Genomic DNA, 14,328 nt, shown 5'->3' on the forward strand with positions numbered 1-14,328 from the left:
CAAGCGCTCTGCAATGTACCTGTGAAGGTGTTTCTCCTCCACACTGACTGGACATGCTGCTATGACTGCTGCTGAGGCTATCAGAGGGGACAGTCCAGGAGACAAGTAATGAGGACACTGGCAAAATAACCTAAGAATGGGCTGAATGGTTAAAGCCTCATTCAGCTTGACATTTTCCTCAATCTGGCTGAATGCAGAAGTCTGTAGCCACCTTTCCTGCAAAATGATTGCCTTGGACATAATGTGTTACATTATCTGGTGTGCGTTGTCCTCCTGCTTGTGTGGCCATGTATGGTCTTTAGGACTTGGGAGAATGAGCTAGATCTTAAGGTAAAAACTTCGATCAAGAAAATGATGAAATCACTCTTTTTTTTTTTTTTTAAGGAAATCTATGGAATTTAAAAGAGAATTTTTGATCTCTTAAAGGATTTGGGTTTTGAGATGTATAGGTTTTTGTCTGTTAGGTTGATCATTTGTATGAATGATTTGTGAGAAGCCAACATAGCAATGCTTTTCAATTGATACCATTCTTTTAATTTAAAATTATCCACTTTAGGAAATGACTGGCACGAGAGGCAAAATACATGCAAGGTAATTTATACTTGCAATCAACTTGCAATTACAAAGGAAATTAAAGCATGACTTTAAACTGCCTAACTCCTCCCTCAGGCCAACCAGTTATTTTGAAAACAGAAACAGGGGGAACCCAATCCCATTATGAAGAATTATGGTCACTTAGGGTGGCAACACTAAAGCCTGGTAGCTGGAACTGTAAGTTCTGGACTCGTCTTTGGTACTGCTTGAAATGTTCTGGTCTGAGTTTTCTGGTGAAATATCTGCCAGTTGCTGAACATGAAAAGTGCTTTCAGAGCCAGAGATTTTGCCACTGTCAGGAGTTACAATTTTCCTGTGTTCAATTTGTGCTTCCAATTTGTGTGAGGGACATTCTCATTTAACCTCAGCTTTAGGAAGGTGACATGTCTTGTCTCTATTTTCTCAATATATTTGGGGTACAGCTGAAGAACATTGAAGCTGTGTTTTAACTTTGCCAAAATTCACATGAACCTTTCTCTTTTTAAAGGCACCATTCCACAATGTGCTAATTCCACTCCCAGATTGCATATAGTAGCTGATGGCTATGGAAGTGTTGAATATCTAATAATATTTTTTTGTCCTTTCTGTCAGCCTGAAGAAATGTGAATAGATTCAGTTACTACAGTATTAAAGGAAGTTGGTTAAAGCATTTTCTCCTCTGTGGGGACCTGAGGATTAGAGAGGTGTTTCCAGACAGTGCTCTGAATAATTTAGATAGTTTGCCCTTAGAGATCAGAACCAAATGAACCTTAAAACAGCCCCTCTGGCTGTTATTTCCTAATTGACCTGATATGAAGACACTTCCAAACCAGATGGACTGACATAGATTTAATTACTTACAATGCAATACTATTATTTAGTAGTAGTAATACTGTAGCTGTGATGGTCTAAGATTCAAGACATTTCAAGCTCATAAGAAAGGCTGTCTTTTTATTAGACTAGTCTGTAAGAGGAAGTGCACAAGTTTTCAGGCACAAGGTCACTTCATTAGGTCATCAGAAAAATTGCTCAATACATTTGACCTTCAATTATTTTGAAGGAAGAGCTCTGCTTGGAGTTCAGTATATCACTTTTTTATTTCCTCCTGGAAATACAATTTCACTTTGCAAACAGCCTTATTACCATCCATTTTGGAGTGATTGCTGAGAGCTTTTTGATATATTTTTTTAAAGTATATAACTTAGAAACATAAGGTCTGATCAAGATGCAAGATGAGATACAGCAAAGAGATGTTATACCAAAAGCTTCTCTGTTTTTTCCAGATATGTGGGCAGTCTAATAAAGGTATTGCCTCTTCTTACAAATTTGATGGCTCTATGCTATGATTTTTGTTATGAAGCTACTGAAAACTCTCAGCAATCCCCCTACAAATTGCTAATAATGAGGTAATTTGCAAAATGGAATTGTATTTCCAGTAGCAAAATAAAACCATAAATAGTGAATTGTAAGGAGACCATCCTTTTGAATTAACTGAAACTCAAATTCATTGAATATCTGGTGGAAAAAAGGAGTTGTAGGATGCTTCAAAGCTGGAATAAAGAAACAATGCTACAGTGAAACATATATAGGAATTTTAATGCTCAGACATGTTATGCAGCTCAGGTGTAGCATCTGGCAAATCTGACATGATGTTGGTGGAAGACTTGGAGTTTAGCTGTAAATGTGTTTCACACATGTTGTGGTGTAAGATTCAGTTTTCTTTGCAAGTGTAACATGTGCATGAAAAAAATGGCTAATATTTCCCAATGTCTACATTGGGAGTGTAGTTTTCTTACAGAACCCCTATAGTCAGTGGAGAGAAACAGACAAGTGTGGCTCTGGCTAGAGTGAGTTGCCATCAGATGCGTAGAGCTTTCAGTTTCGACTTTCTTTTTACTCATTTCCATATAATAGTGTGATGGCTAGAAATGGACATCTACTAAAATGATAGTTTAAGTTAAAATAGAGCATATCTGATGAATGACCAAAACCTGTCAGCCAATCTAGCAGTGAAAGTAGGCTACCTGCAACAACAAACTTCAGTAAAAAGACATTGAGATAAAGGATAAGAACTCAAGGTTTTTAAGGTTATTCATGTATGTCACACACCAGCTACAAAGCTAGCATGTCACCTCTCCCAACACCATTAGTGTTCATTGGTGTGCATTATCCTACATCATGCAAGCTCCAAGTCCTATTAAGACTTGCAAATTCTTCTGCTCTCAGGAAGAAAAGATAAAGCTGAAAGCACAGAATCATTTTTGCTAATGTTTTGCTCCACTGAATCAGTTCAGCAGCAGCAACAACAACCACTGGACCTCAGGGGAAAATGTAAAAAGAAAATGTTGATTTATTTGCCTGTTTAATACTGGAAGCAGAGACACATTGATAGGCTTAGACTGATAAAGTGTTTCAGAGATCTAGAAAGGACATTAACAGCACTGCCTCAAACCCTCTTCTTGACTTGAGATATTTTCTTCTTTAAAGAGCTTTTAAAGATTTTTTTTTAATTTTTTCTGTTACTGGACCCTTACCTAGCCATTAGCTATTTATTCAAATAGCCATTAGCTATTCATTCAAATAGACATGCAGATGTAGCCAAGGAATCTATGTTTCTGTCTGCTCCCAATAGCAGCTTCATATGCTGTCTTGTTTGCTACTAACTGGTGGAGATCTGCATTTGCACAGCAAGCCAACCTCCACTACTAAGCTGGCATCAAGATCTTGGAGCAGTGATCAGCTGCTCCATCCATCAGGACCACATATAAACGTAATGGAAAAAAATCTACTTTTGGAGAAACTATAGGTAAGTTGTATTTATAGGGAGACATAGTGTGTATGGCAAGGGAAGGGCCCACAAGAACACAGCCTTCTGCCTTTAGGCAATTATGTCATTGCTGCTTACACTAGAAGAGTCCAGCAAGCCTACCCCATATAGGATGAAAGGGAATTGACTCAAGCTGTTCCAGGGCAGGTTCAGATTAGACATTAGGAAAAAATTCTTCACTTAAAGGGTTATTGGGCATTTGAACAGGCTGCCCAGGTAGAGGGTTGAGTCACTGACCCTGTATGTTTTTAACAGGTGGGTAGATGAGGTACTCAGGGGTATGGTTTAGTAGAGGATGGGTATGGTTGGACTCGATGGTCTCAGAGGTTTTTTCCAACCTAGTGCTTCTGTGATTCATAGAATCTGGGTTGGAAGGGACCCCAAGGATCATAGAGCTCCAACCCCCCTGCCACAGGCAGGGACACCAACCTCCAGGCCTGGATCTACACAAGGCTGCCCAGGGCCCCATCCAACCTGGCCTTGAACACCTCCAGGGACGGGGAATCCACTACCTCTCTGGGCAGCCTGTTCCAGCACCTCACCACTGTGATTCTGTGATATGCAAAACATCCTGTGTATGGTGACAAGATAAAAGAGATAATAAGAAGCTACAAGGTCTGCGATGGCCTCTGCAAGAAAAGGAGCAATGGGAAAACTGAGAGAAAAATCAGTCTGGGAGTGTCCCCTGATTATGGATGCTGTAACTCATCAATGCTACTACCTAACATCAGGAGGTTCTACCTCCTTTTAGTAGAAAAATGTGGCTGCTTTTTGATTTGCTGGTCATTTTTTGCCCATGCAAAGTCAGCAATCATACATCAAGTATTATCCTTTACTGCAGAATTGGGTTAAGAAAATTTGAATTTTAAAGAATGGTAAATGAGTTCTCTTGCGTGTGTGTGTGTGTGCCTCTCTGTGTGTGTTTTCTGATCCAAACTTCCCATATGACAGTGTGGTTTATACTGAGTCAAGAAGTCAAAGTCATGTCAGATGCAGCCACTGTAACTCACAGTTCACCCTGAAAGTCCATACTAAGAGTTACAAAGGATTTCTGCGGCATATCCATGCTGTACAAGACTTTGTTTAAGCCTCCTGTGCCTGAGCCATGCTGCAGATAGGATGTGAGCATTTTTTTTTTAGAAGTTTCTCTGCTTCTGATACCCTTGTGCATGAATATGTGTGTTATTCCTCCTGCTTGAAGAATTTTTGGATTCTTTGTATTCACTTGTTATATCCTCAGACATAATATGCTTTCATGGCAGGAAGAAGGAAACAAAAGGAAATGACTCACACAGATAACAGCAATGAAATATCTTTTTACATTATATTCTGTATCTGCTAACAAAATAGCCATAAACATTGCAGTGATGCCAAAGCAGACATTCCCTGAGATGCTTTTAGGGGTGTTTAGAAATGTGGTTCTAACAGATGGGGAAACAAAAAAAAGTCATCCTTTAACACATTTCTCTGTCAGGTCCATCCAGTTTGCAGTTGATGGGAATTGTGTAGGTCAGAGTACTGATACATTAAAAAAAGAGTTTCTGCTCCATGATAATGCAGAGCTGATTGCTTTCTGAATTATTTTTTAGAAAGTAGGTGTGATCTACTGGTCTGAGTAATTTTTTTTTAAATAAAAATAGCCACTAACACTTGCAAGAATAAGAAAGGTAAATTTGTGGTGGGAAATCCTTTTAGTCATTCCTCTGAAACTTTTGCCCCAAGTACTTCTTTTGATTCATGAGACCATTTACACAAATGGAAAGGCTGTGAATACTTGGGAAAAATGTGTGTTACTGCAAAAATTTACACAAGGAACGTTTTGAGGTTGGGATGAGTTCCTTTCTCCATTTTAGATAGAGAAACACAACCGTACCAACTGAGCTGCTTTTTTCTGCACTGGGAGTCAGAAATGGGCACGACAAGCTTGAAGGGAATAGTTCAGGCTTCACTGAGAGCTGAAATATATTCACATGCTCATCTGGGGCTGCAGTTTAACAAGTGCAGCAGTCAGCTTGTGACAGGTTTGCCTGGAAATATGCTATGTGGAAATGATGTAGGATTCAGGGCAAGATGCATGTCTAGATTGCAGCACCAGGCTGGGCTGAATGTTAGTGTCACACTAATGCAGCTATACTGGTTTGGTACCAGATCCCATATCAGTGTTAGCCTAGGAATGCCTTTGCAGTGTGCTCTACTGGGTGAATCAAACTTGTCTTCCAGGAATGTAGTGATATTAAGGTTATTTCAGGAGAAAAGATACTTTTTTTACAGCTTATATTTTCAGTTCTGCCTTTCTAGTATAATTATTAGCTGCCAACAAAAAAGATGTTTGGTAAAAATAACAGAACATTTAGTTATCATAGGGATTAGGCATCAGAATTTGTGACTTCCTATAGTTCTTGTCATCTTTTGAAAAGCCCAATTTTCTGAGGGACTCACTGGAAGCCCAGGACACACCTGGATTACTCAAAAGATGAATTTATTTTCTCAACATGTCACACTGTCCCAGTGTTGCACTGTCACAATTTCCTATGCAATTTCCTTCTTGTGTCCTTGTCCTCATCCTCATTAACACTGCTGTGCCCATGTTATGAGCACAGCCTTTGCCATTTTCAGCACCTCAGCATGCAAGTGAGACTGAGATTAGTTCTGGAAGCACTAAAGTGCTCTTGCATAGCAGGCAATAGAGAAGAATCTGGTCCTCCCGTTGGCTTTTCAGAGCCCTAAAATGCAAGGGGAAGGAATCTTGAACTTCACTCCTTTTTCACATGGTATCTTGTCCTTCCAGTTCACAAGGAGAAAGAAGCAGAGCTAACATTTTTTCACTTATGTGTGGATGCCTCTCATGGGGAAATCTGCGTGAAGAATTTAAATATAATCCCATGGTATGTTCTGAGTTGTCCCCCTGTGGTAAAAACCAGCAGGATTGGAAAAGTGAATGTGCATGGTTGGGGGATGAGAAGGCTGGATGACTCTTCCTGCTCCTCTGAGCACTTGGACTGCGCAGACCCTCAGTGTTTGGGATTCACATGACATTTGCCAGTGAGACAAAAGATGAAATAATAACTATTATAAAACAAGCAGCAGGCAAACACAGAAGTCTGTGATTTAGAGAAATTAGGTTACTGAGCCTTCTGTCTCTCAAATATGTGATCTGAAAGAAAATCATTGCTCAGTTTTTCAGTGGTATGTATCCATAAACACAGGGTGTCTAATCTCATCCTCATTCACACACCCGCACGGGCACTGCGCAATCTAGAGATTTATAAGATGCCTAAAGGCCACATTATTAATATGACAAAAGGAGCTGACTGTAAATTACATACAAGGCACAGACTATATAACTTTATGTTCGGTTTTCATAGCTCAGCTGGAGTGGTGGGTTGTATAAATATTCAAGCGGAGGAAACTGAGATGGAGAGCTATTTTCTATTTTAGGGATGTGAAAGCACCTTCATCTAAATATGCTGCTCTAACGAGTTTGGGGCCATTGCTGACCTGTGGTTTCTGCAGACTTTCCAAGAATGGGACCCAACAGGGTAAAGGCCAAAAGCAACATACTTCCAAAATCTTCTTAAAGGAGAATAGTGAAGAGTTGATGCTGCTCTATGTCCTACTAATGCTGTCTTTCCTGTCCTTCTATGGGAGATCAGTGCCCAGGTCTGGCAGAAACATGGTGGCAGCAGGCAGTGGTGGCAATGGTGGCAGTTGTGGCAGTTGTGGCAGAAGTACCTTGCTGCTGAGTTAGATGGGAAGCAATTGTCCAGCACACCTCTGTCTCTGCTGCTGGAGCTTATCTCAAGAGGCAAGAACATAATTCAACCTTTGCTCCTGCTCACTCAGGCTAATTACTATTAATTAGTACCAAATAAAAGCATGAGAAGGCTATGATGGTCTCTGGCTAGGTAACAGAAACCATTAACAGGTAGGTCACTGATCTGCCAACATGGCAAGAGAATTTTAATGAAAATTTTATTTGGAAGCTGTGCCCTAGAGATGACAATGCCTGTGTCCTGCTGCCAGCTGAAGTATCCAGCTTACACAGTTCAGTGTGTGACACACAATACACCCAGAGTGCAGGCTGCATTGTTTGCCATCACAATACCTCAAAGCTAAACTAGGGGATGAAAACATTCAATAGCATTTCAGTTTTGGTCTGTTTACATCTATAAAACCCTCAGCAACTTGGTCTGATTGCACAACTGACCCTGCTTTCAGCAGGTTGGACTAGAGGCTTCCTAAGGGCCTTTCTAACTTGAGTTATTCTTTATACTTCTATATATTATATATCCACATTATACAAAATTAAAGATATATATGAAAATATGCAAGTATATTAAAAATACTTAAATATATTAATATATACACATATTAAAAGCTTCAGGAAAGGCTAAGCAGAGATTCCTGCCCAGGAGATCACTTTGAGAGGTAAATTTGCCTGAGGAAAAGGAACTGCAGATCCTTAGCTGCTGCCATGTCTGCAAAGGCAGCTGGTGGAAGGAGAAAGTAGAAAGGGTCGTGAGGAAATCCAGGCTGTTAAAATGATGCTACAGCTCTGTGTGTGTGTATACACCAGTGTAACTCTAATATAGAGAGAAACGTGGAAAAGACTGTACAGGCTCAACTGCTCCTCTGCAAGTTTCTAGTGTGCTTTCAGAGACTGTCCCTTAGTTGCTTTTAAGGTTTTAAATGTTCTGACACATTTGTGGTCCCAGGAAAAAGGCAGTATTTTCTCCTGTAAATCCTAGACATCTTTTTCATGTATATTTTTAATGAATATCTTGGGGGGATTCACTCTACATTTTCCTTGGTTTTATTGGCCACAAAGCCATCATGAACTACACTTTTAAAGCTTTTATGATTAATCAGGTATTAGATGGCTTCTGTCCATGAAAGTTTTACTTCCAGCTGAAAGTGGTATTCTGCTTTATTTTACAAATGAGCATCAGAAAGAAGGCTATGAGGACATTACTCAGCTGGCTGTCTGAGTGCTGGAGGTGAAGGGGATCTGACCTGATGTGTAGGAGATCATTGGGTGAGATGACAGTAGCAGGCCCATCTGCTGAAGAGCCTGAGTTATGAGCTCTCACTTTAGCCTGCACATCTATTCACAGGTGCTCCCTGCTGTAAATTTATACCTGGCCTTTGAAGTTTCTGCGTCTGTAATATGCTTGTGATAGCAGATGTATCATTTGTTGGCCTGTGGCAGGACACTGAGCTTTGAAGTGGACTTTTAACAGGAAATATTTATGGATAAATCCCAGAGAAGGGATGATTCCTGATGGCCTGGCTGGAATTCCTTTGTGCAGCACTGCCGGTGCTCTCCTGCTGACCTATGATTCTTGCCCAGGCTCTGGGCATTTATTTGCAGCACTGGCATCAAGCTTGTATCAAGGATTGGGATGGAGTGAGGTTCCCCTCCCCCAGCAACTTTAGTTTAAAGTCCTCTTCACCAGCACTTTGTTGTCCTGGTAATTCAAGCTAACAGCCTCTTGAACTGGCATCTCCTTATCGGCAGAAGAGAATCATGATTCAGAACATCAAGTGCTGCACTTGTGCCCTCAGGAGGGAACACAGTGGATGAGAAGATCAAGAAGATGAGCCAGCCTATATCTCTTTGAAAGGCCAACCAAGTGCTGAGATGGAGTATCTTATCTAGGGGCTAGGCTTTGCATCCTCAGATCCTGCTGCTGAAAGTGGGAATCACGCATAGGTGTATCTTTTCTCCCTTACTGAAAGGATTCAGGATATCATGGCATTTGTCATATATGTGTTACTTACTTGCAAGAAAATTATGTGCTCAGTGAATCTCACAGACAATACAGAACAAAATTGTACCCTGCCTTTGTGCCATGTTGCAGTTCTACAGAGTTATTTCAGTTTAATGAAAAAAGAGAAATAAGTAGGACCCCAGAGATAATAATGAAGTAACTGTCACACAGCATGTCAGTAGCAGTGGCAGCATGACACTGAACAAATCCTGACCAGTCCTCTACTCCAACACAGCTGATAGCTGGTCCCTGAGTATTTCCTTACAGATCCTGAGAGACCCACTTGAGGCTTTCAGCTAAAATCTCCCTTGCTGTATGCTCCACCTGTAGTCAATAGCAAGAGACGTAGGGGCAAATCTTATCTCACGTGGACTACCTCATGTGGGCTGAGCTGCAGTGTGAAAGTGCTGATCCCCTCCATTAGCTCTAATCAGAGACTAACCAAAGCTAATTCAAGTGCATAGGGTAAATGTCTAAAATTGCAGAGCCTCTCACCAGTCATGTAAGTGCACCCTATCATTTACTCAGGCTGGTATGTCTGAAACGCACCATCAGCTCTTCCTGGAAGCTGTGGGAATACATACAGGGACATTTGTCAGGTTTTTGTTTCGTGGCAGGTTTATGCATGCAGGACTCACCTATTTGAAACTCTGACTTTCAGCAGAGGAGGTGTTGCTTAAATATCTGTTTGTGTGTGTGTGAAAATGGTTATCACTGTTGTTCTGTTTCTTGCCTGACTCCTTTGGGTGGCTGTGGATCACTGCCTATGCTAAAAAAGTAAAGGAAAATCCCCATCTGACTTGGTTGCAGTGTAACTGATGGGCTGGTAGCTTCCACATCATCTCTCTGCACTGAGGATATGTTCCCAGATTTGGAGCTGGAAATATGAGAGCATCAGTGATCAAATGCACCATGCAGCAGGATCCTGAAATTGTATTAACAACACAACCGGAGACTTTCTTCAACCAGAAAAGAGCAAAGGCGAATTCTTAGTCCCATGGAAATCAATGACAGGGCTTGTACATATTAAAATTTCACACCTTTCTGAAAGGAAAAAGGCATGGGAGATTTGCTGATTCTTTCACTGCAGAAAAATCACTCATCTGCTTTCAAAAATCACTGATGTTAAAACATGGATTCACAGTATAGTGGAAGAACTGACAACAAAGAAACAGGAGAGGAACTAATCATGCTGTAGGCTAGTAACAATATATATGTAACAAAGCCATTGGAAAAGAACTCAACAGGTGTTTTTAATGGTTTAAATATGAAATGAAAATTAAATGAAACTAAAGCTCTTCAGAGTTTCAAAGATTTCCATGTTGATTTAAAAAAAAATTCATTTGCTTCAGAAAAGAGCTTTGTGTTTTCAATATTGCAAAGTGACAGGCTTTTTATTTCTTTTTCAGCTTGAAACAGCTTCAACTTCCAACTCATAAAAAGTAAAAAAGATAGTTCAGTCAAGATGAAAAAGAATTTTTCTGGCCATATCTAAATGAAAAATTTCCTGAACATTCGGTCAAAAAAGTTGTGGTTATTTTGATTTTATGTCTAAATGATAAGTGGGAAATGCTTGGGTGCTTGAAATATCTTTACATGATAGAAAAATATTTAGAAACCATGTACTGGAACCAAGATTGGTTAATGACAGACTAAAATTCGACTCTATTAAGAGTACATACATTTAAGACCATAAAAATATCTGGAGTGTCAGAAAAAGTTTCAAAATTATTATTCAATAATAATTAATTGAAGATTAAGTTATCGAAGTGCTTACTCTTTTAGGTTAGTTGTTACTGTCCTAAAGTGTCACAGAATCACAGAATCACTAGGTTGGAAAAGATCTTTGAGACCATCAAGTCCAACCGTTCCTGTCCTCTACTAAACCATATCCCTGAGCACCTGATCTACCCGCCTTTTAAAAACATCCAGGGTCAGTGACTCAACCCCCTCCCTGGGCAGACCCCCTCCCTGGGCAACCTGTTCCAGTGCCCAATAACCCTTTTGGTGAAGAACTTTTTCCTAATATCTACTCTGAACCTGCCCTGGCGCAGGTCAAGTCCATTCCCCCTTGTCCTACCTGTTGCTTGGATGAAGAAACCAACACCCATCTCTCTACACCTTCATTTCAGGTAATTGTAGGTGGTGATAAGGTCTCCCCTCAGCCTCCTCTTCTCCAGGCTGAACAACCCCAGTTCCCTCTGCTGTTTCTCATAGGGTTTGCTCTCCCCTGAGAGAAGCAGAAGCACATTGCACCTGACTGCCATCCCATGTGGTGAGTATGCCAGGACCCAGCTTCTGTGAAATGTTGTGCTCCTGAAACTATTTGGTTTCAAAGACATTCAGTTTTAAGACATTCAGGTATCTCTGAGGATTAGTGTAGGCAAATGAGAAAAACATTTCTATGTATTAAGTGTATTAGAAAATGATGGTTCTTATTTTCAATAGGTCAAAAGACTAAAAGTTTGTTTCTGTCTTGTGCTGCTTATGAAATTAATCAATAAGTCAAATACAATTACAACATAACATACAATATGTATATGTTGCCTATACATCTGCACAGGTCATAGTATGTGACTAGGCTTACTGGTACAGGAGGAAACCAAATGACAAGATGCACACAAGCATCGTGCTGCTCAGGCCAGGCCTATGGCTTCAGCTGCATTGCATGAAGCACTCAGATGAGGGCTTTGAAGCATTTCAACTTCCAGCTGCTCTTACATAATTTTTTCTCTGTGAGTGCATCTATATGACTAGAGCATGCCCTAGATCCTGGGTCCTCCTGTGTCCCCTCTTGAGAGATGAATTATGATGCAGCAAGTGACTAGTCCCATCCTTCCCCTTGTGATTTCCATGGTAAAGAAATCCAGGCATGTGATCTGCAGGAATCCCTGGTGTGCTTTAAACAATTCAGCTAGTCAGGTAGCAGAATTCTCAGAGACGTGGGGTCCTAAGGAGCTCTCTGGCATGTGCTGGGAGGTACACCTGCAAGTTCCCAAAAAAATGGAGTACTTGGTTACACCAACCACACCCCAAGGAGAGTGAGGAGTGCTAGGGATGTGGTTGGTAGTATCTAGAGGTGGTCTGAATCAAGTGCTGAGAAGACCTCTAAAGGAGGGAAAAGTTCAAGCTCCAATCAGACAGCTTCCCATAGTTTCCAATGTTATTCACATTGTGCATTAATGAAGGTCTCTTGGGACTGAGCACGTTGTATCATACACATATTTATTCTTCAGCAACTCTTGGAGCTACTTCTTACACAAAGCACAGCATGAAGTTTTCTTACTATCAACTCGGTCAGCTGAGAATATCAGTGTAGTAATACATAGACATGCAGTCACAACCTAAATGTTTCAGAAGAAAGTTTAGACATATAACACAAAAAGACAGGATGCTCTACAGTTTGTTTCCTCTGTAGATCTATTAGGCTTGCTACGGTGTAATATTAATGACAAACCTAAGCTCATGATGGCAAAAACACAGAGATGTCACATGCTGCGCAGCCAGTCCCCATGAAGTCTGTTTATAACATTCACAGATCATCTGTTCTCCCTCCACAGGCCTCCTGCACATGTTTAATCTAGCTTTTTATAGTTTGTCATCAAGCCTAAAGATCTGTAACATAGGTAATGGCACTATCCCATGTATTTAAATATTCTATACTGATCTGGTTGTATAGCAGGAATTATTGTTTTACTATTGCAAGGACATTAGACAGTGACCAGGGCCCAGATATTATGTAAATTCATTTAAAAAATGAGGAAGAGAAGACCAAGTTTTGGCAGCAGCATAGCAAGTGATTGCCTAGTATAGCAGGTGGTGAAATGACCATCATCCTCCAGACACCCCTAGCTGAAGCCAAACTGGCTGTGAATGAAATGGAAGTTGGTGTGTGGAAGTAGGTAGCATTTACAAGACCAGCTGTTGTCATCTCCACCTCTTCCTTCTGCTAGAAACAGGAACAGCATCAAGGTTCATTTTTTAGGGCTTTCACTACTCTCCTTGTCCCTCTCCATCTTATTACCTTCCTGTGACAGGAGTGGCCTTACCTGGGTACCACCCTGGTATGAACTTTGATAATTGGTGCTACTGGGAACTCACCTGGCTTCTACTGTGATCAGTGAAGATTTCATTAATTACAGTGACATTCTGTATGTAGCAAAAGAGAAGTTATTACCTGTAAAGTTTACTTTCAGGAGATAATCTTTGTACAGCTTCCTTCCATCTAGATGCTTCATGGCATCACAGAGTTTGGTGGTGTTTGGACACAGAGTCCGCTGCATTTTATGCAAGGCATGGGCCATTGCATACACTGCGTTCACAACAAACATGATCTTGGATTCTTGCTCGTAGTTGGAACTGTTGATAGTGAAGTGCTTGTCACAAGCCTTTTTATGTGGTTTTCGGTTCTGGAGATTACATTGGAATTTTTGCTCCCAGAAGTCCTTGAACCAGGGGTTGCGTCTGTTATTGTAGGGGCTGAGGCTTTGGAAATACCTGTCAAACTCTTTAACTGGATGGGAAGCGAGTTCCAAGGTTATTGCCCCAGAAGCTATGTGCTCGTTGCCCTTGACAATACTCTCTTGTGCTCCCCACCCATCGCTGGCAATCCAGGTAAAGGAAACATTGAAACGGTTGGCAGCTGCAATGAGCTCCCGAGAGTCATCGCCTCGCATGAAGAGCACCACCACTCTGGCGTTGGGTTTCTGGAGCAGCTCTCTGATCACGCCGTCATAGGACTTCCTGATGTTGGACCTGCCCACTTTCTCAGAGGTGGCGATGCAGATGTTGCGGAGGCGAGCTTCCTGCTCAAAGGCTTCAATCCCCGTCTCTCCGTAATCTCCTTCTGAAGCAACCGTTGACACGTAAGTCCAGTTGAAGTACCGTAGGATTTCAGCCATGGCTTTCGCTTGGTAGAAGTCCGGGGGCACTGTCCGTGCGAAATAGTCGTAGCGGGATTTGTCGCTCAGCTTGGCGCTGGTGGAGGCGTAGCTTATCTGGGGGATCTGGAAGAGTCTGAGCAAATTGGCCACCTAGAGAGAAAGGGAAGAACGCGGCTTTTTAAAGGGTGGTGTTTATAAAACTGAACAGAAAAATCTAGGGAAGGGAATAAACTGGGTTTTAATAAGAGATTTAAATAAGAGGTATTCTGACAAT

The 14,328-nt window shown here is 41.1% G+C and overlaps 1 protein-coding gene across 1 annotated transcript in view; it reads right to left on the reverse strand.

The window, feature by feature from the left end:
- The window catches only part of GRM3 (glutamate metabotropic receptor 3), a gene marked incomplete at both ends in the record, with an annotated part of 50,936 nt that overhangs the window by 23,282 nt on the left and 13,326 nt on the right, over positions 1–14,328 (reverse strand). The window contains one exon of the mRNA XM_084262476.1: positions 13,349–14,204. Coding sequence (XP_084118602.1) covers positions 13,349–14,204 — 856 coding nt within the window. The remainder of the gene's footprint in view (positions 1–13,348; positions 14,205–14,328) is intronic.

Source organism: Gallinula chloropus, assembly GCF_964237585.1.
Source record: "Gallinula chloropus genome assembly, chromosome: 1".
NCBI lineage: Eukaryota > Metazoa > Chordata > Aves > Gruiformes > Rallidae > Gallinula > Gallinula chloropus.